Source organism: Botrytis byssoidea (assembly GCF_014898295.1).
Source record: "Botrytis byssoidea strain MUCL 94 chromosome Unknown BBYS_001, whole genome shotgun sequence".
Classification (NCBI taxonomy): Eukaryota; Fungi; Ascomycota; class Leotiomycetes; order Helotiales; family Sclerotiniaceae; genus Botrytis; species Botrytis byssoidea.
In genome coordinates this window covers 2,469,731-2,492,642 of record NW_024065842.1, presented here as the reverse complement: position 1 = coordinate 2,492,642, position 22,912 = coordinate 2,469,731, and the positions used below count along the sequence as shown (strand labels likewise).

General features: G+C 42.7%; 8 protein-coding genes across 8 annotated transcripts; 6 read left to right on the top strand and 2 right to left on the bottom strand.

The window, feature by feature from the left end:
- Positions 1–1,718: 1,718 nt before the first annotated feature.
- EAE97_000749 (uncharacterized protein) lies at positions 1,719–5,057 on the bottom strand (the record flags this gene model as incomplete). Its single annotated transcript, XM_038871259.1, has 10 exons — positions 1,719–1,950; positions 2,038–2,240; positions 2,308–2,344; positions 2,398–2,521; positions 2,693–2,753; positions 2,818–2,929; positions 2,982–3,166; positions 3,216–3,401; positions 4,006–4,601; positions 4,667–5,057. 10 exons carry the CDS (start codon positions 5,055–5,057, stop codon positions 1,719–1,721), a joined length of 2,127 nt encoding a protein of 708 aa, XP_038738620.1.
- Positions 5,058–5,682: 625 nt separating this feature from the next.
- On the top strand, positions 5,683–8,234 carry EAE97_000748 (uncharacterized protein). Its single transcript, XM_038871258.1, has 3 exons — positions 5,683–5,914; positions 5,968–6,904; positions 6,965–8,234. The coding sequence occupies exons 2-3, from the start codon at positions 6,560–6,562 to the stop codon at positions 7,682–7,684; spliced, it is 1,065 nt and encodes a 354-aa protein (XP_038738619.1). The 5' UTR covers positions 5,683–5,914; positions 5,968–6,559; the 3' UTR covers positions 7,685–8,234.
- Positions 8,235–10,552: 2,318 nt separating this feature from the next.
- Positions 10,553–10,929, top strand: EAE97_000747 (uncharacterized protein; the record flags this gene model as incomplete). The annotated part of the gene is made up of 3 exons (XM_038871257.1): positions 10,553–10,571; positions 10,662–10,853; positions 10,913–10,929. The coding sequence occupies 3 exons, from the start codon at positions 10,553–10,555 to the stop codon at positions 10,927–10,929; spliced, it is 228 nt and encodes a 75-aa protein (XP_038738618.1).
- A 628-nt stretch (positions 10,930–11,557) lies between these two features.
- Positions 11,558–12,383, top strand: EAE97_000746 (uncharacterized protein; the record flags this gene model as incomplete). The annotated part of the gene is made up of 2 exons (XM_038871256.1): positions 11,558–12,062; positions 12,160–12,383. The coding sequence occupies 2 exons, from the start codon at positions 11,558–11,560 to the stop codon at positions 12,381–12,383; spliced, it is 729 nt and encodes a 242-aa protein (XP_038738617.1).
- Positions 12,384–13,959: 1,576 nt separating this feature from the next.
- Positions 13,960–14,978, top strand: EAE97_000745 (uncharacterized protein; the record flags this gene model as incomplete). Its single annotated transcript, XM_038871255.1, has 2 exons — positions 13,960–14,429; positions 14,519–14,978. The coding sequence occupies 2 exons, from the start codon at positions 13,960–13,962 to the stop codon at positions 14,976–14,978; spliced, it is 930 nt and encodes a 309-aa protein (XP_038738616.1).
- A 1,191-nt stretch (positions 14,979–16,169) lies between these two features.
- On the top strand, positions 16,170–16,409 carry EAE97_000744 (uncharacterized protein; the record flags this gene model as incomplete). Its single annotated transcript, XM_038871254.1, has 1 exon — positions 16,170–16,409. One exon carries the CDS (start codon positions 16,170–16,172, stop codon positions 16,407–16,409), a length of 240 nt encoding a protein of 79 aa, XP_038738615.1.
- An 804-nt stretch (positions 16,410–17,213) lies between these two features.
- EAE97_000743 (uncharacterized protein) lies at positions 17,214–18,629 on the bottom strand (the record flags this gene model as incomplete). Its single annotated transcript, XM_038871253.1, has 5 exons — positions 17,214–17,852; positions 17,915–18,290; positions 18,344–18,393; positions 18,449–18,506; positions 18,574–18,629. The coding sequence occupies 5 exons, from the start codon at positions 18,627–18,629 to the stop codon at positions 17,214–17,216; spliced, it is 1,179 nt and encodes a 392-aa protein (XP_038738614.1).
- Positions 18,630–21,526: 2,897 nt separating this feature from the next.
- Positions 21,527–22,894, top strand: EAE97_000742 (uncharacterized protein; the record flags this gene model as incomplete). The annotated part of the gene is made up of 1 exon (XM_038871252.1): positions 21,527–22,894. The coding sequence occupies one exon, from the start codon at positions 21,527–21,529 to the stop codon at positions 22,892–22,894; it is 1,368 nt and encodes a 455-aa protein (XP_038738613.1).
- Positions 22,895–22,912: the final 18 nt, after the last annotated feature.

Sequence of the window (22,912 nt, the reverse complement as noted above, 5' to 3'; positions counted from 1 at the left end):
GCCCCCCAAATTGTCTCATGGTAATACGGTGTTTGAACATAATGTCCGTGACCTTAAGTGGGCTCATGGTCATGATTCTACAAGATGATGAGGAGAGCGGTCTGTGGGTTGACTGAAAAGGTCCTAAAAAGCGAATTATACCAGAACAGGATGCATGCTTGTTGAACACGCCTCGTCCATCTTGCCTATTCTGAACGTATTGTTATGGACATTGGTGTAGGTCAAACAATGGACGAACATTGCAGAATCATGCCATAGCAATTTTTTTTCTTTTGGTTCTACCTTCTCGCAAACGTTGCCACAATCTGATCCTTTCCAAACACATTGGGATACTTCGAGAATGCTGGTCATGTGGGATTACCGAACGTTTTTTTTTCCCTCTCGTCGCGCATGATGAAATCTCATCTGGAAATGCCGTGCAAGGGATATGATGTCCACCACGAGGCTGTCCAATGTGGCAATGCCTGCTGGGCTTACCTCAATCAAATTAGACATCGATCTTCAGGAAGTGGTGAGAAGCCAATCATGAGAGAATCTTATTCATGTCGGGGTCAATACGAGATGATGGCCCCATGGATAACGACAACGTCGGCATTACAGATCCAATACCGGTGCATGTGTTTTAGAGGGGGGTTCGCCTTGTTTCGCCTTGGACATGTTGTAGATGAGACTCGGGAGAAAGAGGGCCGTTTTCTTACATGAGCGGGTTCTAAGACGGTTCTACGCACATCTAAAATCACTCACTATTATTCCTCAAAATATTGACATGATTATGTTAAGTTCGAATTGAAGATGGTTACACACAACCTTGATAGAGAATTGATAATTAAGCGAATCTAACAAATTGTGATAATTTCTACTTCAAATTAGATAGAACTTCATCAGAAAAAGCAATGTTATCAATTCTGGAATTATTAATCTATTAATGGATCAATCCTTATATCGTCAAATCCAATTTTCGAGAAGTGATTTTAGGACGAAAGTGCTTGTAATGAAGATAAAAATAAATCTAATTATTTTGATCAATTTGTGTGCATTCACTAGGATAAGTTATTTTTATGAGAATACTTCCATTGGTTAGAGCTCTTCATGTAAATTCTAGAAGTATTATAATTCGATGGGGTTATGCCTAAAAATCAAAAAATAGGCACGTTCACTTTTCCAATGCGTTTTACAACCCCCACGCCGTTGATCATCGTATGTTACACCAAGTAGATAGATGAATTCTACCATGTAATTAGCAATCACTCAATTCTACTTCCCTACTGTCTTTAGGAAATTTCACACATCCGTCTTGGCAACTGTGCATCTACGTTCACTGATTCAACATGACACAATCTCGATTCCTTCGTTGTTCTCTTCAGGCATGATACTGGTTAAAAATTTCTCCGCATTGTCTTTAAGTCAGGGGCCTGCCTTCATGCTAAAATCATCGTGAACAGTACCCTACCGACACGTTTCATAGCACCCTGAACCCCAGCGAGTGTGGATGTCACTGTCCACAGATCTGCATATTGGACTGCGTGCTTATCATAGGGAGTAATATCCATGAGGTGCCAATACCCAACCGCACGTGGTACACCGCAGTCGGAACTAAGACCCTCAGCCCATAACGCCAGCGCCGGCTTTAGGAGGGTATCCGCAGCTGTGAATACCACCTTACACTGGACTTACGGCAGGTCCAATAGGAAAATCATCGCATCGGAAGATTGACTTAATTAAGGGTATTCGCTGTAATACCAGGGGCGCTTCGATCCATACACAATACCCGGGAAAACCATGGGTACGGGGATAGACCCATCAAAAGCCTCCATAGTCGGCATGCCCGATTTGGGGACAGCGGCCGGTGCATTTAGATCGGTGAGGGGGACGGAGAACAAAACGCCGCATTCCCAATTGCTGCAATTCAACTTGGGCTCCTTCGTTACTCTGTCCTTTACCATGCGGCCCCTTTATTTGGTAAGGTTAGCTATTTTTCTGCCCGAGCAGCACACACCGCGATCAATAGAAAAAGCACTGTGAAAACGGAAGACTTGCCATGCACTTTCCGAAAGATTTGCGCTTCCAACGTATGCCCATGCGATGGGCTGTGGACTTTTTTGACTTTTCTGGGATCTTACAAATAACATTTTGTTGTGCATCAATAATCCCTTTCTGCGACTTTGACAATCACGCATGAGCTCCCTTGGAAAAGCACTTGCATTGTACCATTTTGATCGAAAGCAAATCGTGCCAGCAGCCTGTACATCGTAAAGTTAATGACCTTTTGGACCTCTTATCCTGGTAACCATGATGGACTCTTCTTACATTTGTGCCACCCTTGCTTTCTTTGACTGTTTGTTCGCTGTAAATGGGGATTTAACAACCAATTCTGACGTACAAGGTTAAACAACATACCTGGGAAAATACACGCGAAACCTGCGCCCAATTTCTTCTGAAAGCTGAGTCTCCATCACGGTCTCCATCTTGGACCTTGCGGGCTTCTCTGTTCTCCACTTGTATTCCTTGAACCCATTATCGCCTAGTACAATAATTCAGTCCCGTTTATCGGCAAGAAGCGACAAGAATGGGTGCTCGTATTAATGACCCACTTCATCCCAGCGGATGCTATTATCCGCGTGATAAGGCAGGTAATAAATTAAAGTCTGGGGAAAGTTCGGAAATGATGCAGATGTCAGAATAGCATGCTTACCCTGTGCTGCCAAATACATTGTTCGGAGAAATCGGTCATCAAGATTTCCCATTGATGCTGTCTGTTGATGTTAGTCTCCGCCTCCGACCGCAGCCTCATATTTTGTTGAATGGGTGTGAGCTTACTACGTATTCAATCTCCAAGGGGTGGTCTGTATGCAGACCAAGGCTTCTAACACAACTGCCTAACCCCGGATAGCCGGTTCTTTGTAATTCCGTGCCAAAATGGGAACCTCCTCTGACTATAGTTAAATGTAATCCATTGAGGGGGGTTTATGGATAGAACGAACATCGAATGTACGAATGCTAGATCTTTCGTCTTAGAGAAGTCAAACCTTCGGAGGCTTTCAATCGTCCGAGATGCCAGCGTCATCGCATGAAGATAGTACAGTAAATCCTGTGCAAATAGTGTCAACTGGTCATCAGAAGCTCTCTCGCCATTGGGTAACCTTGGGAGATCAATCAAGAACACGACCTGGCAATCTTTTATCAGTTCAATCCCTATGTCAAAGGTAGGCGCTCACATTTTCCAAAATCCCACCACTCTCTCCCCAATCATATGGGGTCAAATTTGCCGAGGGTATGACTAGTCGTAAATGCGTAGGGTGTGCCAGGATTTGAAGTTTTGAGTGCATGATGTTGACATTGCCTTCCATCGGAGGAAAGCAAAATCGATAAGTCTCCGGTGCCAATGACCTGAAGTTCATTTTCTATAAGATGTCAGGGAAAAGTTTCATTTAAAGTGCAGTGCATGATTTTCATCCCCCAAAGTTCGATAGTAGAGAAGCAAAAGCTGGAATAGACGCCAATGGTCTTGATACTGGATCGCAGTTTCCAAAAGTCTTGACTGCAGCTCATGTTTATAAACATTTGCTATTTGTAAAGCCACGAACTTCATAAAATTATATCATAATCAAGCTTCAAGTTCAAAGCTAATTCGATTCGTACAATGATTCCACCGTATAGAACGAGTTCATTGTTCCGTTGCAGGTGAAATCATGGAATCCTTGAGACAGACTGTCGTAAAGAAGTTCAAATATACTTCTGATAAATCTCCTGGGGAGCCAGATGATTTTGATCAGCCGTATGAGTCGGAACCGACCTCTTTTGGTGCCTGGGGAAGCTCCATTGCTTCTGTCTACTTAAGTAATCTTTTCCAGCCTCGGTTCGTTATACAAAAAAGGACTATGGACCACTCGATCACATCGATACTATTGTCCCGGAAAGGAAGAGAAAGATGATACCGATAGACCGAGAACTAGAACAGAGCCGTTTTTTGGTATGAACCTGCAAGATAAGGAAAATCCTACTCACTTCGGCTTCAGTGTTTGCCTGCAAGACCCAGATGACCTTTGTAGAAGGCTGGATCTTCGATATGATCCAATCACTATCTATCTGATAAGCCCCTAGAACAGCATGTTCAAGGGTTGAACTCTGGAGGACCTCTTCAATCTTGATGTCTTCCTCCCGGGGGAACCCTTGCGCCCAGGTCTTTTTCACAACTCCGAGAGGAAACTGGATGCCGGTACCTGATACATCACCTTCTGATATGGGACGTTTGGATAGCCTTTCTGGGATGATTGAAGTTTCAATGTCAGTCTCGGAATTTGGCTCTGTGAGGCTTGATGATTGATCGAGTGCGTTATCTAGTCCTTTGTCGGTGAGATTTCGAGTTGTAGACTCCACCTTCCTACCTTTGATTGTCATTTGATGGGATATGGGTTCTGATCGAGAGACTTTTGGTTGGCGACGATCATTTAATGAGGTTGTCGGCGACGACACCGAAGCTTTTCTTTTCTTGGAAGTGGCATCTGGCTCTTTGCTTCTTTGTTGAATTCTTGCTAAGCGTTCTTCCTCCATTTGTTTACGAGTCAGGCCATTAAATAACGTGTTGTCTGGCTGGCTGGATACTACAAGTGGAATCAGTATCAAAATCACAGGATATGCAATTTTAGGATGTAAGATTGACACTCACTTTGAGGACTGGTACTGGGTTCGGCATCAGTGCATGTGTTGGGAACAGAATTAGTTTGTGTGAATTTGAAATGTGTTGCGACAGGCGCATCAAGGTCATCGTTATCGTCATCTTCATCTGAATTCGTGAGATCGACAACATTCTTCTCATGTATTGGGGCCGGCGATAAAGTTTCTCTCGAAGAGAGAGCAATAGCTCTTTTCAAGTCTTCGTCGCTTTCCGAATCGAACACAGTTTTTAAATCTTCGTCATTTCTTGAGTCAGGCATGGCTCTTGGACTTGCAGTGAGATCGACAACATTCTTCTCACGGATTGAAACCGGCGATAAAGTTTCTCCCAAAGAGAGAGCAATAGCTTTTTTTAAGTCTTCGTCATTTTCTGAGTCGGACATGATCGTTCTACTTTTAGATGTGGTTGTAGAGATCGGTTGTGAAGATACACTTTGGACAAACGGGATGTGAAGTATCTTTGTACAGATAGCTGCTTCACCTGCCGTAGACAAAAATCGCGAGTTTGTCAGTATCAGAAAGCTTCTTGGTCGCTTATAGCAACGAGCAGACACACGAGGAAGGCGTGAATATATCAGGCAACGAGGCATGAAAGGTACAGTAAGAAAAGTGTGGCAATATAGAAGATTTCACTAATAATTATCTCATATTCCAAATGTCTAGACTTATGGTAACATTGGCAAATACCTTCAGAGTTTTGATATAAAGGATACAGACTGTCGATGACCCCTTGTGATTTTATTTCGTTGATTTTCTCAGCACAGAGGTAAGATGTAGAGAAGAAGTGTGTAGAGAAGTTGAGAAGTTGAGAAGTTGAGAAGTAGATAAGTTGAGAAGTTGAGAAGTAGAGAAGTTAAGAAGTAGTTGAATTTCATACTCAACGCTACTCCTTCTTAGTAGGTAATCCTTGCTATTGATATTCATCTGTGGATATAAATTGGATAACGAGTACTAGGTATATTATTAAAGTAGCTAGTTATCCGTTAGCTGGTTGAGTTCTTATACGGACTCGAACGGATCACCAGATTGGTCTCTCCGACTGACTACTCCGACTGAGAGAAATCCGTCGGCATTTGATCTCTGGAATCTCGATTGAAATCTTTTGAATCAATAGAATAATAAACCGACAACAAATGAAACATATGGATTTGAGATGGTCAAAATATTTATTAGATTTCTTTATTTGACCGAATATCAATGGATACGACCCCCTACTCAAACATCCAATATGGTACTCAAGGTATGGTGTTCATCCAATGTCAAATTTATCATCGTGTCGGCTCAAACATTCAGATCCCGAGCGATATCCGTACATTCAAAGTATATTGGGATATAACAGCCCTACTCAGCCTTACTCAACATGCACCTCGTTCAAACACCTCAATAGACTTTCGATACCTGCCTAGTAACCTCAAAGGCTCCCAAATAGGCAAGTGTGTCGAGGTAGGTACCGGTAGTCTCTCGCAGTTTAAAAGAACAAGGACACCGAAAATATACACTCATTTCAAAACTCGATATCAATTCAGACAGTCATTGTTTTTGTTTGAAAGTTAACCAAGTATACTCAGACGCTTTGAATCTACAATACGATCCATATCATTTATATTTTGAACAGGAATTGATGTCACTATGAAGTATCAAAAGACATCAAAATATAAATGTTATCAATGTATAGCTCTCTTTGGTGGATCTGGTGTCCCGAGTCTTCCGTCCTTCTGGAGATAGCATCTCGGCCTGTGGGTTGGATGCGGATCAGTGCGCGGAGATAAGGATTTCAGCGAGGTTAGATAAGACATTTATCTTGATCCAGAAGAATTGCTCTGATGGCAGCTTTATTACCTACGTCTCGTTCTCTTTTCTTTTGAACAGACAATAGCACGTCTTTATGTCATTACGTTTGTTTCGTAGGCCAATTTGGCGTACATCTTCTCTTCATTATACTTTGCTCAGTTCTCGGTATATTTCTCAAACTCACAAATCTCCGCCATTTCCTACCATACCAAAGTGCCCCTCACCAACATGTTCTTGCGCAGAGAACCCCGAGATGCCAGAAGGCTTCGAGATAGACCATTCAAAGCCACTCAGTGGAACAATGGCCGCATATGCTGAACAAGTTCTGATATGCACGGGGAAGCCAGATTGGCCTTCTCGTATTGAGGAAGAAAATTCTGGGGATAATCTCGCTGCGGACATTAAGGAGTTGATGGGCCGCGGCGGAATGTATAGTGATGTATGATTAACAATTACCCACCTTTCTCAGTCGAACTGCCATTGACAGTGTTCTATTTAGCCTTACAACAACGTTTCTATTACAAACTCATCCTTTCCTTCTACCGTTGCCTCACATCGACCCGAAATCATAACGACTTCTGCCTATATAGTCCCATCCTTCAAATACATACCTTTTCTCCCGCGAGTATCATTCGATTCTGTACAAGCTTTGGTGAAAGGGTATTTACTTCCTACGAAACTACACCCCGCACACGATAACCTATCTCCGATACATAAAGACCGATTGCTGCGAAGTAAAGAACAGGCAGATTTCCTACCCGCCGTGAAAGATGTGAAGGATATATTGGTATTGATCTGCGGACATGGAGGACGAGATGTGAGATGTGGAATTTTAGCTCCAATCTTGCAAGCTGAATTTGAAAAAGTCCTATCAGCGAAAGATATACAGGTCTTGCACGGTGCAGTGGAACTAGATGACGGAAGCTCTACAGAGCGGTTAGAAGGACCGATCGAACCAATTGGAAATACTGCAAGAATTGGATCAATAAGTCATATTGGAGGACATAAATTTGCTGGCAACGTTATATTATATGTCCCGCCTCATACAAAGACGAAAGATGGCGAAGCTCATCCATTAGCCGGGTGTGGTATCTGGTACGGGAGAGTGGAACCAAAACACGTAGAAGGGATTGTGCAGGCGACATTATTAGAAGGAAAGGTCGTAGAAGAGTTATTCCGCGGTGGTATTAAACAAGGTGGCGAAATCTTGAGGATATAAACTTCCATATCTTTCAATGGGAGTCAAAAATGTAATAATATAGTTTGAAGTGAACCTGTCGACGGAGCGGCAAGGTGTTGACTCAAACATTGTCGAGGACAGATAATGGACTGTAACAACAAGAATTGAATACAGGAAATACCTCCAAGGTAGGAAAAGTTACAAGGCATAATTGAAATCATTGCAACGGAGAACTGGAAAGTCTCAACTCAGGGAGGCGACTCATGGAGGCAAAGTGTCCACATGCTGATCATATTACCAAGCACGATACAATGCGCGAAAATCACTCATGCTTTGACTGTGAGTGGTGACGAAGGTGAAATATATCCTGTGTGATATTCATCGAATGATAGTATCACATCAGATGTAAGAAAATCATCGTGCCGAGGTTCTTACTGAAAGTTTTGAACATGATCATGGGCTGGCCTCCTTATTAGGCTAAATTTTGTAATTGTGTGGGGGGTGTATGGTGACATGATTTGAATGTTGTATTTGTATCAGACAGCGAGATCTTTAATATAGAAGAATAGAAAGGCTTTAAAGTAATATAGATGCTAAATCTAAAGAGGTTGATATATATCCAGTAGTGGATTATATAGTGATTTATGGTTTTACTGAAAGTTTTAGCATAATAGAGGCTTCTCCGGAGAATCTAATCTGATCGGTTGGTGACGGCGCTTGTGGCCTCTCTGCTCTATTTGCCCGCTTTAGGGAAGCAGGCGGTGTCTTTGGAGACCAATCGATTCTATTAGTCGGCGGCGCTAGTCGGCAGCGCTTGTCGCCTCCTCACTCTCCTTATTAGTTTTGTAAAAGCAGTTGGCTTCTTTGGAGAATCTAATAGGTTCTACGGAGGCATATGGAATAGGTTATGTGATACTGTCTGCAGATTGATTCCGTTAATGGTAAAACAAAAGCGGTGTAATGTAACTTCTTCCATATATCTCCGTATTGGTGGTGGCGCTTGTTATTCCCCTGCTCTATTTCCCTCTTTTCCGGGAGCGGTATCTAATTGGAGAATTCAATTGGGTTTGTGATATGGAAATATGGTTCAGGTATTGAATTCGTATTAGACAATGAGAATCTTTTAATGTAGAAGAGACCCGGAAAAGGGCTCTAGAATAATATGAATGTCAGATATGAAGAGATTGATATATATAGTGGTGGATTATGGTGATACATGGCGATGTGGTTCGAGTATTGTATTCATACCAGATAATAGGATCTTTGATATAACAAATATTACTTATTGTTCTCTAGGGATAAATTGTTGGATTGACTATATGTTTGGGAGGTGTTTGTCTCCTTGTTGATTCTTTTCCATGTTCTTTTGAATCATCAATTTGTCATTAGGATTCCGCTCAAATATACTCAAAATCCTTTCTTTTCCCATTTGATATTCCTTGAACTTTCTTAGTATATCTATCATTCGTTGACTTTTCGAACTCATATATCATGTCTTTCTTTATATCTCAAACACTGCAAACATATGAGTTTCGGATCTATATTGGATTTCATTTTTGGGATTACTTTTCGATCGTTGTTCATAGACACATCTCATGATTTGGGCTGTGAATAGGATTATATGATTGTTGTTCATAGACACATCTCATTATTGAATTTGCTAATAGGTTTACAATGCATCTTCTAAGATGGATACTACTCGAGTAATGAATCAAATGTCAAGATGTACTATCATGTAGCCTACCATCTATCTTACCATATAACCTATCGTACAACCTACCATGTATATCAACCTATTCCTATCCGGCACCCACATTGTTTTAAAGCCCTTCTGCCCCCTTCTAAATCAAAGATCTCATTGTCTAATACGGATTCAACACCTGAGCCATATTACTGTACATGACCGTACAATAATTTGACCTAGATAGGGAGGCAACATCCAGAGAATCACATGATAATACAAGTACGCAATGCATGGCAGGCTCACAGACAAGAAAGAATCTTGGAAAAATGGCGATCGAGATCGATCATCGAGAACAAGCATCGGTATCGGAATTTTTTGGAACATATGGAAAAGAACAGCATGGAATTTCTAATTTCCATTCCACCATTTTATTGATTTTTGTGAACACGAGATCAAGCAAAAGTGGAGTATAGAGCAGTCCAGAAACCCCTTAGCATGAGTTCCCCTCTCAAAAAGCAAGTATTTTGTGCTTCATATGCACATCAAATTCTAGAATCAGTCTTCGTATCGTCGTATGGAAACTGCTTTGATACAGCCTATGAACCTATTAGCCACTCATGGCGGGGGATCGCCTCTTCGACCCGAAGCTATGCGCGGCATTCCCCTCAACTTGGCTTTTTGGTTAAAAGTTGGTCAAGCCACAGAGGGTCACCAATGAGTATTCATTATATTGACACTTGCATCATTTATGGCTTAGCTTCGCGGAGATCCTGAATGGCTTAACCACACCATTACCTACTTTAATTGATACAGGCAACGTCTCCGAGCTACGTACTATGTAATGAGGCTTGTATTTTGCAGATCTTGATTGGCTCAAATCAATAAGCTCCTACGTCATTGTAAACAATGGAAGCTCAGTTCTTGTAGCAGATGGAGCTTGAGCTCTTTCTTCCTACAGTCAGAAGGTGAATCACCCCTCCCTTTGTCTACTAGTTGGAAACAGCTGTCAACCAAGCAGATTCCAGATATGACGTACTAGAGCTATCACGGTAAGGAGCGAATTCGATCTTAGCTTCCTTTTGGAGAAAGGGACCAGAATATAAACCTCATCCTCTCCCCAACTTCTCGATTTTTCTTCATCAACTTTACAACTCACAACTCTACACTACAACAATACAAACAACTACAACCAAACCTCAAATCAACTTTTCAAAACATTCAAAATGGAGTCTATCAAGGCAAGTACTTCTCTTCCCTTTTGATTCGATCACCCCCTTCTCGGCTACATACTATCCAAACTCCTTCTCAATCTTTACGATATCATTCTAACAGCCCGCCAGCAAGGAGCCAACTACGTAGCTGAGACTATTCAAGGTGCTACTGCCACCACCTCCAAGGAGGCCAACAAGCAAGTCGCCAAGGACAGCGATGCCAGCCTTTCCACCCGCGCTAGCGCCGGTGTCGATGCTATTAAGGACAAGGCTGACGAGTCTGGACACAACACCAAGGCTGATGTCCACAAGGGTACGTTTTAGCTTTCTCTCCTTTGCACGTTTGTAAACATGTACTAATTGTTTCTACAGAGGCTGCCAAGCACTAAATTCCTCAATTCGACGGATTTTACTCTGCATTCTATCATAATGACTTTGGCGTATGGGATGGATGGGAGGATTCCTGGGGAGGTGATGAGCCTGAAACTCATGTATTAGTGGTCTCAATACCCTCATAATAACGATACTTTTATGATACTCAACCAAATTTGTCTTCTACTTTGCACTTGTCACGTGAATTCCAACTCTATCCTCGGCCGATTTAAGCCAAGATCCAAATCAAATTGCAGGCAATTGCGCAACGGTTGTTCAAGTATGATTCTACAAGAAAACTCAAAAAAAAAGAAAGCTGGTCAGTACATATTCTGACATGCGGGATTCGCTTCTCTACGCGATCGTCGAGGGGGTACTTTGATACTCTGATGACGTCATATCGCGGGGAGCTTTTGCTCCGACCACATTTACGGATTAAAGTGTTCCGCGTTCCGTACAATCGTGAAAATTGTCAAAGCTTCATCTCCAGCTGGAGCTTTCAAACCTATAGACCGACAGTGGGATCTAGTTGTCCATTGACTTCAATTGTCTCTACCTCTCATTCACAGCTTTTCTCTCTAGATATTCATAGATCGACGAGTTGAATTTGAGCCAATTAATTTTTACACGCTTTTTACATCTACCATGTCTTCCATAATGGAGCACATAGACCAAACCACGATTCTCTCTCTCCTCGGCGTCGTCGCAATCCTCCTATCCTCCTACATCCTCTCCATCCGCGTTCTCGCGCCCGCTACCCCCTCCTCCCTTCGTATCCTCTTTATTTGGCACTTCTTTGATTTCCTCATCCACATCATCTTCGAAGGCTCCTTCCTCTACAACTGTTTTTTCTCGCGCGCCCCTTTCGATTCATCAATTGCTCATCCGGTTGCTCTATCTAATTTCTTGGGCACAAGTGAATATGTATATGGAGCACAATATGCGGATAATTGGGCGAGCAAATTGTGGATGGTTTATGCGCAAGCAGATCGCAGGTGGGCGGGTGCAGATTTGACAGTGGTTAGTTTGGAGTTGCTGACTGTGCTTGGGGCTGGACCTTTGGCACTTTGGATCTGTTGGGGCATTGTGAGGAAGGATTGGAGAGTTAATTTTTGGATGGTGGTGCTTGCTACGGGAGAATTGTATGGTGGTATGTTTATGGGTTCTTCTCTGTCGTTCCCTGCACGCTTTCACCTATTTTCCGAAATGATGAAATGGTATATGCTAACTTTGTACGCGAATAACAGGTTTCATGACATTTGCACCAGAATGGTTAATCGGCTGTAAGAATTTGGATACGAGTAACTTTATGTTCAAATGGGTTTATTTGGTATTTTTTAATACGTTGTGGGTGTTCTTACCTATATATGCAATGTATGTGGCATTCTATGATATTGGTAATGCGATGCAGTTGAGGAACAGCGTTATCAACGCAAAGGTAGAGATGATGAAGCGAGAGAAGAAGAATTGAGGTCAAAGAGGGTGTATAGTATGAGGGGGGAAGACAGCATGAAGTCAGACGGATGGGAGATACCTGGATTTGGGAGCTATTTGAGTCGTATAATACAACTTAAGGCCATATATTGTATCTAGAAGAATATTCTAACATCAATCTCAATGTCGGTACCCAATATCCAAACTAGAGTCTTAATCTATATGTCAGGTACTTCGTATGTATTGAGTGGTTTGGAATGTTCTATGGAGAGTACATAATGTTCAATGTTCAATGTAACAATGTTATGGAAATAAGGTTTACGGATAACAATCAATGAATGAACCAAGATACGGCTACCAGAGTTCAAGTCATTATGCTTCAAAGTCTGCACCGAAGTATGCAAATTGTATATAATTCTATGAGTGATATACCAGTCAGTGTCTGAAGTCTTGAAGTATACCGCGGTCGGAAATTATCGAGTTGTAGATGTCATTGAAGTGCTCAGATCTTCCAAGGAAATAAATAAGGGTTTCGGTTGACCCTGCGCTACCTGTTTCCATGTCTCCTTAGTTGAATTCCCGAGGTTCATGAGCATAGGTACTTTGTATGAACTTCTACCAAATACCTAAAGATCATCGACGATCAGATCTCATCTAGAGATTCTCAGAAAACTCCCTCCTATAGTGGCTGTGCTGGTACTTCACGTGACCAATTCGGACAGAACCTGTTTTCAAGTTGTGGCTTAGCCTAGCTTTTTGTTTCCGCCACTGACGAATCTTGATCCCTTGATCCTAAAAACTTTGGCAATGACGTCAAAAAGGTCTCGATCAATGTTCCCAAGCATTTTGAAGACAAAACGTTACATTAATGACATTTCTCAGAAGTATCTAATGACCAAGAACGACGAATTGAAGACGGATACCAAGTCTTGCAATTGGAAAAGCTCCTTGAATATCACTTCTGAAATCTTGATGTTCTCAAATACTTTCACCGGAATCGGTGCATCCCGTGAAACGGCACAAGATCTTCCATTTCATCCTCTGGTGTGAATAAAGGAACTGCTCTAGATCTTGTGTTAGAGTATTCCTCCTCAGAGTAGTTTCAAAAATAGCGACGTTCTATACCGACTTGATGCAAATGATCTCGGCCGTTATCGTTTTGGCGGCAATTGAGAACAGCCACCAAAGTTATTCAAACCTGCATCGAAGAGTGAAGACGACAAATAAACAAAGAAAATGAAGGCATGTGAAGGAAATGGAGGACCGAGCAAAACAACCAAACTGCAAAACAAAGAAATCTTATACGAACACTAGGCTTTCTAGATGAAGCTTACAACATCTACTTATCATCATTGGTTCCCGCGGATGAGTGGTTCGATTTATAGTTTATGATCAAGCGGCTCCATTTGACGACATCATATGCAGATCTTCATCAAGTCATCCCTCACTTCACATTCTCCAAACTCCAAACTCCAAACTCCAAACTCCAAACTCCAAAATCCATATTTAATATCTTTATTCTCCTCAATTTCTTCTTTTAATCTGATCTGATATCTTTCCCGTCTACCACTTCATATAAACAAAAAGGCACATAAAACTTCATACATTTCATCATGAGAGGCGGCGGCGTAGCACTCAAAGCCCTTCAATGGTTCCTTCGCGGCGTGGAATTCTGCTGCTCGGTTATCATTCTTGGAATCTTTGCCTATTTCCTCGCCAAACTCTCTACCAATAATCTTCCTATCGCTACCTACATCAAAGCCGTCGAAGGTATTTCGGGCTCAGGTGCATTATACACAGTGCTTGGACTCAGTCTTCTCTGTTGTGTGGCCGGTTTGATGTTCTTTTCCATCATCGCTATCATTCTCGATTTCTGCTTCACCGGTGCATTTATCTATGTAGCCTATGCTACCAGACATGGTAGATCATGTTCCGGATATGTGTATACACCTTTGGGCAATGGAATTGCGGCCACAAATCAAAGACTTTCCGGAGTGGGAGCCTCGAGAGATACAACTCTACCTAGTTTGTCTGACAGCTGTAGATTGAATACAGCTTGTTTTGCTGTGTCAATTGTCGCTGCGTAAGTATTCCTTCTATTTCTATCCCTTCATTATGTGTGCAGAGCATCAATCGAGAAAATGTAAGAAATCACACTAACATTGAAATCAGTGTTTTCTTTTTTATCTCACTCTTTGTCGAATTAGCTCTCATCAAGCACCACAAAAAAGAAAAGGCATTCGGTCCTGGACCCAATAATGGCTACACAACCGGCAGAAGCCGTGGTAGATTTTGGCCAAAACGTCAACGAGTCCACGATGGTGAATACATGGCTGGAGGAGTTGTCTCAGAAAAGCCTGATGCATTGCCCATCCACTCTACTCCTAATGATGTGAGAACCTCGAATGCTACGGATGCAACCATGGTGGCACGAACTCACGAAGGTTATGGTTCACAAACAGGATATGGACATGCTCCTGTATCCCCAGTCGTTGGTACGCATGGTCATCAGGTTAATGGTGTGGACTATGGTACTAGTCCGGCGATGTATGCACCACCTCATGCAACAGAAATGCCAGCTGAGGGGTACAGAGGAACTCATCAATATCAGAATTCCAATGGTACTTTTTAAGTACTGTCGGAGCGATGTTCGGATGCAGGAGATGGGGTGGGATAAAAATGAATCAGGCAAGGATCTGCACAACTCATTGCAATTTGGCAGATGATATTTCTCCAAAGTTGACAAAACTGTATATATGTTTGCAACGATACCACGATATTTTAATGCGTAATAATTAAGTTTCTCATCAATAATTTTGGTTTTCCATATTCGTAATTGGCAATTGCAAGTGATTTCCTTTGCTCCTCGCTTGTGCTTTGCTATTTCGTATCTATTGTGAGAGTAATAATATCTCATCTATCTTTTGTCAGTTGTACTTCTTTCATTCTAGATCATCCCATCTATCAAGGTATATTGTTCGCTGACAGTCTATACTATTTAAAGGATATAACCCCTTCGAAAAATCGGGATACTGAGCAAGGTCATAACATACAAATTATCTAATTTGTTTTCGAGTATTTTTTACTACTTATTCAATTATCTCGTTAGCTACCGTATTGCATAGTAAAAGCTAAAGTACTCTTGTACATAATCCTTGATTAGGTACTTCGTTTCGTAAATATCCAACACTGAATACCCACTGCCTACCACATACTTCCTCCTATATCCCCATACCTCTACTCGATGGATCTCAAACCCGAATGTCGACAACATGTAAAGCCCTATCATATCACCAGGTCACTTACACATTACACACCCTACCATCGAGACCGACCGATCATATCTCCTACTGCAGACACGCAATGCTCATATCGAAATTTTGTAAATATCACACCACACCACACCGCATCACATCACTGAGCAATACCTAACGTAAACCAAACCTCCTAGCATAAATATTAACCATAATCCAACCTCAAACTCGACCATAGAGCTAGAGTCCTGGTCCTCACAAGACATGGTCTGTCGGGTCGCAGCCACTTTTGCGGTGTTTATCGAGGTGACCGTGTTGGTTTGTTTGCTTATCACTTATATTGAGGCGGAGTAAATGGAATGAATTGGAATGGGATAAAATGGTGTATAAGGTAAAGAAAGAAGTACGGGTGATATTTGAAATTTGTGGTGCGTGTTTTTTTTTCTCGTTGCAGGATTTTTAGCTTGTTGGAAGGAAGGTTTACTTTGCTTTTTCCCCTCTACGGAAGAATAATCTCCTACACACATCAACTTTCTACATCTTACTTCTCACTCTCCCCACTCTCCCAAATGGCCAGAGAAGCTTACCCTCCCAAACAAACATACGTTTCCGCAAAAACAATGGCACGATCGGTTGTAATGGAGAGAGTCAGCACCGCAGTGGGGAATCTGGTGAAGAAAGTTACGGAGAGGGGAGATGTGGATGTGAAGCATCTAGATGAAGATGCACACCCGATCAATAGCGTAATCAATAGGAGGGTTGAGAGAGGTACAAATAAGGCTTCGAATACCACGGCTGTGAAGAAGTGATGATGATGGTGATGATAGTATTCAAAATTCCATGCCAACAAGTACCCTGTATCAAGAGAGTTAAAGCCTGAATGGGTAATGGAACAAGCGATGAAGTAATAAGTAGGGAGAAGAACGGATTTGATAGAATCCGTTTAGATATTTAATTATAGTAATACAGTAATCCAGGAAAAATTTATCCATTCTTTCATCACTCACTAGAATTCGCCCAACACTCTAGAGTTATTTTTCTCGGGGAAAAAAACACCGCACCATTAATGTTCACAGACAACAGTCTCGAAGCGCTAATGACAATTGTTGGCTCCGTTGCTAGGCTCCTTTTCAACCAAGCCAGACCTGTCGAGGCCATCCCATATCACTCGGCCTGGTTGTCCTATCCAAGAATAAGCGAGGCTAATTTAAAGTACCTAGGTACCTAGACCAAGTTGGGAGCTTTACATCTCTCGGGGAGAGTAATTAACGAGGCGAAGAAAGATGTCAAACCTAGATTTTTGCTCATTACAAAGTTGAGAGCATCATTGGACTTTAGCACAGCACCTTCACACAGAAAAAAAAAGCAATCATATAAACACGCACGACCGATGATGTTATAGTGTAGTAACAAGATAGATTTTAAGATAAAAGTTTTAGATATGTACAACTAAAATTATGTCCAAGAAAGAACTTCGAATATGTACAGCGAGAAGTTCCAACAACAGTATGTACAAGATAAGTTGTAGATTCAAGAATGAGCTCGTTTCAAAAAAGTGAAAGAGAGCGAAAGTCATGAGCTCTACGAACCAAAGAGTTCAAGAACCCTTCTCTTTAGAGTTTGCCAATACCGGCATGGGCCACGACGTAAGCGGGGACCGAGGAAGCAGCAATCGCAGCAGGAACATAGCCGCTTTCCTTGGTCTTGATGGTGGCCAAGAAGGAGGTGGTACCGTAACCTGGGAAGGCTCCCGAGCTTGAAACTGCATTTGCGACACAAGCACGGCCGAGGTATGCGGTGCAAGTTGATTCGGTTCCAGAAGCGGTGGTGAAGATGGAGCCTCCAGCTGAGGAAGAAGCAGCTGTGATAGGAGTTGTGACAGATTGGAAGTAGTTACCCTTCAACAAGACTGCAGCGCCGACACCGATATCGAAATCATGGCCTGCGACATTGTAGAAGTAGTTGTTGACGGCGTGCATGGTGATAGCATCGCCGGAGCTTCCACCGACCTTGGGGGCTCTGCCAGAGCAGTGATGAATGTAGTTGTTTGCGAGAGTGACGTAGTCTGCGGCACCGTAGAAGAGCATTGTCCAATAGTGTTGGCCGTTGCAAGTTGCGGACCAGGAAGTTTGACCATCGAATTCATTGTTGGAGATTGTGAGTCTGCCAGCTGCATTGTATCCAGTAACAAGCATTTGTCTACCGATGAGAGAGAATTTGCAGTGATCAATCCAGATCAAGTCTGTGCCAACCTAAAGGTAATAGTTAGCATGTAGGCTTTGTGACCTCCCTTCCCTCAAGAAGCAAAACTTACCAGTGTGATAGCATCACCACCCCAGATCAATGAAGGGTTAAAGTTGGTAATATGAACATTTTGAATAATGATGTTGGAAACACCAGAGAGATAGAGTCCCCGACCAATGATAACACCCGCGCTGCCTACACCAACAATACTCTTGTTGCTCTTGACCTGGATTGGTGTGGTACCAGCATTATCGTATTTGACCGTAGTTGCGGAAGCAGATCCACACCAACCATTTGCATTGATGGCATTCTTTCCACTAGATCCGCAGGTATTGCTAGTTGGTACGCATCCAGTTGCAGTGGTAGTTCCTAAAGTACCGCGGAAATCAAATGTCTTGGTGATAAGAATGACTCGTGGCGATGAGTCTGTAAGGTAAGAGACCAATCTAAGAAACTAAATCAGTTGAGGCTCTTAAGTCAAGTGTACAGTTTGACTTACTCAGCAGTTGTAGTAGGTGTGACAGGGCTAGCACTTCCACCACCAGTCACCTAAACGAGGTTAGTATGCAAGAAAGGAACAAACAGTACACCAATGAATACTAACTCCGTGAGCAGCACCTGAAGCTGATCCGGTAACACCTGCGCCATGAGCAACAGCGCGGCTGTAAACCAAAACAAGAGAGAGTGCATGATTGTGCTGAGAGTGACATTATGGAATGCTGAGCTGACAATCTAGGAATTGGTTGCAATGTTTTGTATTTAGATTTCACTATCTGGAGGAACATCTCTTTATATATTGTTGATCCTTCTGCCCCGTATTAAGAGATGTGATGGAGCTCTCTCCTATTCCAGGATATTGTAGCACCAAGAAATTCACGATGCCTGGTGGATAATCTTTACCGTTAATCTTCCATATTGAAATGCAGGACCGTCAGTATGCCGGATGTTAATGAATCAGGAATCTGACAGTCAGAGCTAAGTAAGCCTATACTTCAACGGTGCTCGGCGCCCTGGTGAACCCTGTAAATACTGGCATAAAGTTCCTCGCCGATGGTTCCTGGAGCGTATAATGAAGGTAGTGTCACCGGCGTCTTGCCTGCATGCCACAAGCGCCAACTACAACGGATCAAACTCCTAATACCGAGTGCCAAGGTGACGCCAAGATATGGGTTCGGTACTATGTGGTAGCGGGAAAATCTCTTGTATGATGGAAAATTCCAAGTGCCCGCCAAGATATGTGAGAGGAGTTATCTCTAGACTGAATGGAGGACAAAAGCCTGCGCACCAATGATAGGCATTGATGTTGGAGATAGAGAACCCTGAGTACGTATAATATCTTCGAAAAATTGCCTAAATAGAAATTCAACACGTCGATGTACATGCGTGAAGATCACTTGACCTCTTTTGAAGGAATGGAAATGTGGTTGGTACATCACCGTCCTTTTTAGAACAATACGAATATAGAAATCTAGAAGACTCGAATCGGTAAACGAGAGGTACTAGAACAGTCGCAGGCTTCATAGAAAAAAAGACTAAAGTACGGGCCATAAACTATCAAAAGTATATTAAATTTCAATGGAATATACCGACAATAAATTGTTTTGTTTGCCGTGTATGTTCCCCAGATATGCAGATAGAAAATCTCCGATCGGTACCGATGCTGTACTACAGCAGTACCACTCGTACCACAGCACATGCACCGCCATACATGTATTGTTATCTGACAGCGTGGGATTGGACCTCGAGTGGGGGAAGGGAAGGATGGCAAGTTGCCAAGATGGAATAATTACCGATTCTGCAGAAAAAAGGTAAGCATCGTGACCTATAGTGGCGCAGCTATTGCTTCAGATAAATCATCACGGAGAGTCTGCACAACGATGGGAATGCTACCGTGTTGGGGTTTTCGAGGCCGATTCTTCCGAGTATAGTTGTTTGAACGGGAGAGAAGTGTTGAGCACCCGGGATTTGATCTCCGAATACGATACTTGACAGCGTATAACTGACAGACAGAGGAGGAATGTATTGTTGGCATACTCGTTGAGAAGGTCAACCCTTTGGTTGCTCTCGGGTCATGAGGCCAAGTCTAGGTCGAAATTACACATGGTTTCATGCGAGGTAATTCCAGAAATATCGTAAGTCATTTTCTTGGAATATCATGCATCCCATTCGAAAAGTTAATTGTATGGTGCTGGAATAGTCTTAGAAAGGGTTCTTCCCGCTGATGATCGAAGGTTTTGAAAGGAAGTATGAAGTTCTCCGTACAACAAGGCGACTAACTTAAAGCACTACCAGCCCGAGGCAATATCGACAAGAATGGGATGGAGGAAGTGTTCAAGGTCAAAGCAACATGTTTCCGTCCATAATTTTATACTTCGTACTCTCTTGATTCTTGGTATTTCAAAGGGGAAAAGGGGTCCATATAAAAGCTTGATACGCATTTCCACATTGAGCGACAGCGGTCTAGACACCCGGCTAGGGATATCGGTGATTTCGGCGACTCCTTTGTTGCTGTCGATGTTATTCAATTATGAATCGAATGTGGAGTGGAGTATTTCTTTACACAGTAAATTCCCAAGTCTCTCATAAATGTTCTTACTCTCACCGTATGATAAAAAGGCTTGCATTGCAGCAGCAGCGAAAGAGTGAGAAGTCGAAGCTCCAAGCTGTGAGCTGTGAGCATCGAGATGAACCACAACCAGCCACAGCACGTGATATGATTAGGGACCTCAAGCCTCGATTCTTTCTCGGTAGTGTGAGCTCGAGCTTCTTGGAATCGATCTCTCCTTATTACTGATCATGAAATTGCTCGTCAGTCGTTCGCGCGAGATGATGAAGCATTTCTATCTCTCATCTGCCCATTGAGCGACCTTCTACAAGACATGTTTGCCATGGAGAAGGTACCTGTACCTTTGAAAGCTTTTCCAGCACTTAACGTCAGCTTCTTACGGTATTTCTCATAAATACCCCCCTTGAACTGTGTTTCAAACTTGCAGACTCTGGTGGCTGTGCTTTGCGGCCTTTCTCTCATACTTCATGGTCGTGCAGTAGGACATTCCAAAACAAGCTGAAGCGGTCGGTGATCTGGCCTCCAGACCAGTATCCAAGAATCAATCCAATATCTTCTGTCCATTGAATGGGGATGCATGCTCTTATATATTTGGCCCTCGGTTTCTATTCCATGTTCAAGCAATATAGCCTCATTATCTTGATTGGCCCTGAATATCGAGATTTCATGGTGGCCTGAACTGGCACTACATAGTAGGTGTCTAATCTAGAATCATCACAGAGACGCAATGGGACATAAGAAATCAATGATGCCACAATTTCTATTATCGTCGAGGCCGACTTTCTCAGTTAAGGCGCAAGTGTGCATTTAATCACAGCATATTGTCGGCTATGCAGGCCGGTTATGTTGGTTCTGACGACTTTGTAACGAATCAACAAGGATTTGCAGAAATTTGATTGGCCTACAACGACTATGCCTGACACATTATTGGCTAGCACCCTGGATCATTGAAGAGACGGCGTGGTATCAGTCTCCGAACGAAGATACTCCTTCATTGTCCAGCCACAAATCAAACATTTAAGTAGGCAGATAGAATACCTCTGAGAAGCTAATTTATATTGCAATAGAAATTGGAATTTACATACACATACTGCAATATTTACTAATCGATTGATCATGTCGAATCCTGGATATTCGCAGACCCATGTCTCCTCGAGTAACCGGTCTCCCTCCATCTCGGCCAACCGGGCATCCAGTCTACCGTCCCGGCCACGCCTCAATCCTTACCAAACACCCGATCGACCAATATTGGGCAAGTTCCCTACCTCTTCATCTTCGGTCTCCAGTGCCAGTACGATGTCGACTGCTGATAGCACATTTTCGATGAGATCTCTCAGACGTGAACCGTCGCCAATCACCCCACCAAATGATTTCGAGGAATCAGTTGATCAGTGGCCAATTGCACGACCTCGAAATTTGTATGAATCACCCATAAGAACCTCAAGGAATTCAAGATATGAATATCAAGCAATAGCTTCGCAATTTAAAGCTGATGAAGGTCGAGATCGAGTTGAAGGTCAAGCAGATGATGAAGTTGACTATCAAGATGTCAATAATGACAACAATCAAGCTGAAAGGGTATTGAAGATGCCTGGGGCTTTTCCTGCCGTTGCAGAAGAACTCATTGCCAACAGGCGTATGAGCTCGGGCTTCAGTAATGCCTGCAATTCTATGCCTGTTCAGTATCCTATTCTTCCAGCGATAGCACCACAGTGTCCAAAGTTTTGTTCTTATGGATCCGCTCGCAAAAGCACCCGAGAAATAAATCACGCTATAAGATCACTTCTCCAGAAGCCGCTCAAACCTCATTACGGCCTTACTGCTGGTTACATATATGCGTTCGAATCTCCCAGGTATGCTCCTCGTCACATAAAGATCGGTCAATCGAGCAGAGCTCCAGAAACTCGCATGCGCGAGTGGTCGAAATGTAGAATACCAATTTCCGAAATTTCCAAATCTGTATCCGGAGCTCCACCAGAATCACCTAGCGGCAACGGTGAAGATGCTTTCTATCATTACGCGTTAGTTGAGTCTATCCTCTTCGAAGAGTTCTATAATCAACGCAGGTGGTTTGAATGCGAGGTTTGCAAAAACAGCCAGCGCGGACCTAGAAGGCATACAGAATGGTTGGAAATCGATGCATCAACTGCAACTCATGCAATAAGGCGTTGGCGTGATTGGGTCGAAAGAGAAAAGCCATTCACACCGCTGGGGAGGCTAACGGCCTATTGGCAGTGGAGAGTAGATGAATTACCGAAGAGTTCATCGAGTATTAACTGGGATGATTGGGCACGACCTGGGCTGCGGGGGTATTGCGGGTTTCTGCTAGAACAGCCTTTCCTTCATGCTTCGAAGTTAAAACCGCATTTTACGAGGAAAGATAAGCAATTTTGGACAATGAGTTGCTTTTTCGTACTTGTTTCATTCTTCGTATATACTCCCGAGTTTACCATTTCCTTTACAATGGTATTATTCGCCCTGTGATTCTGCTTTCGGTGTGGT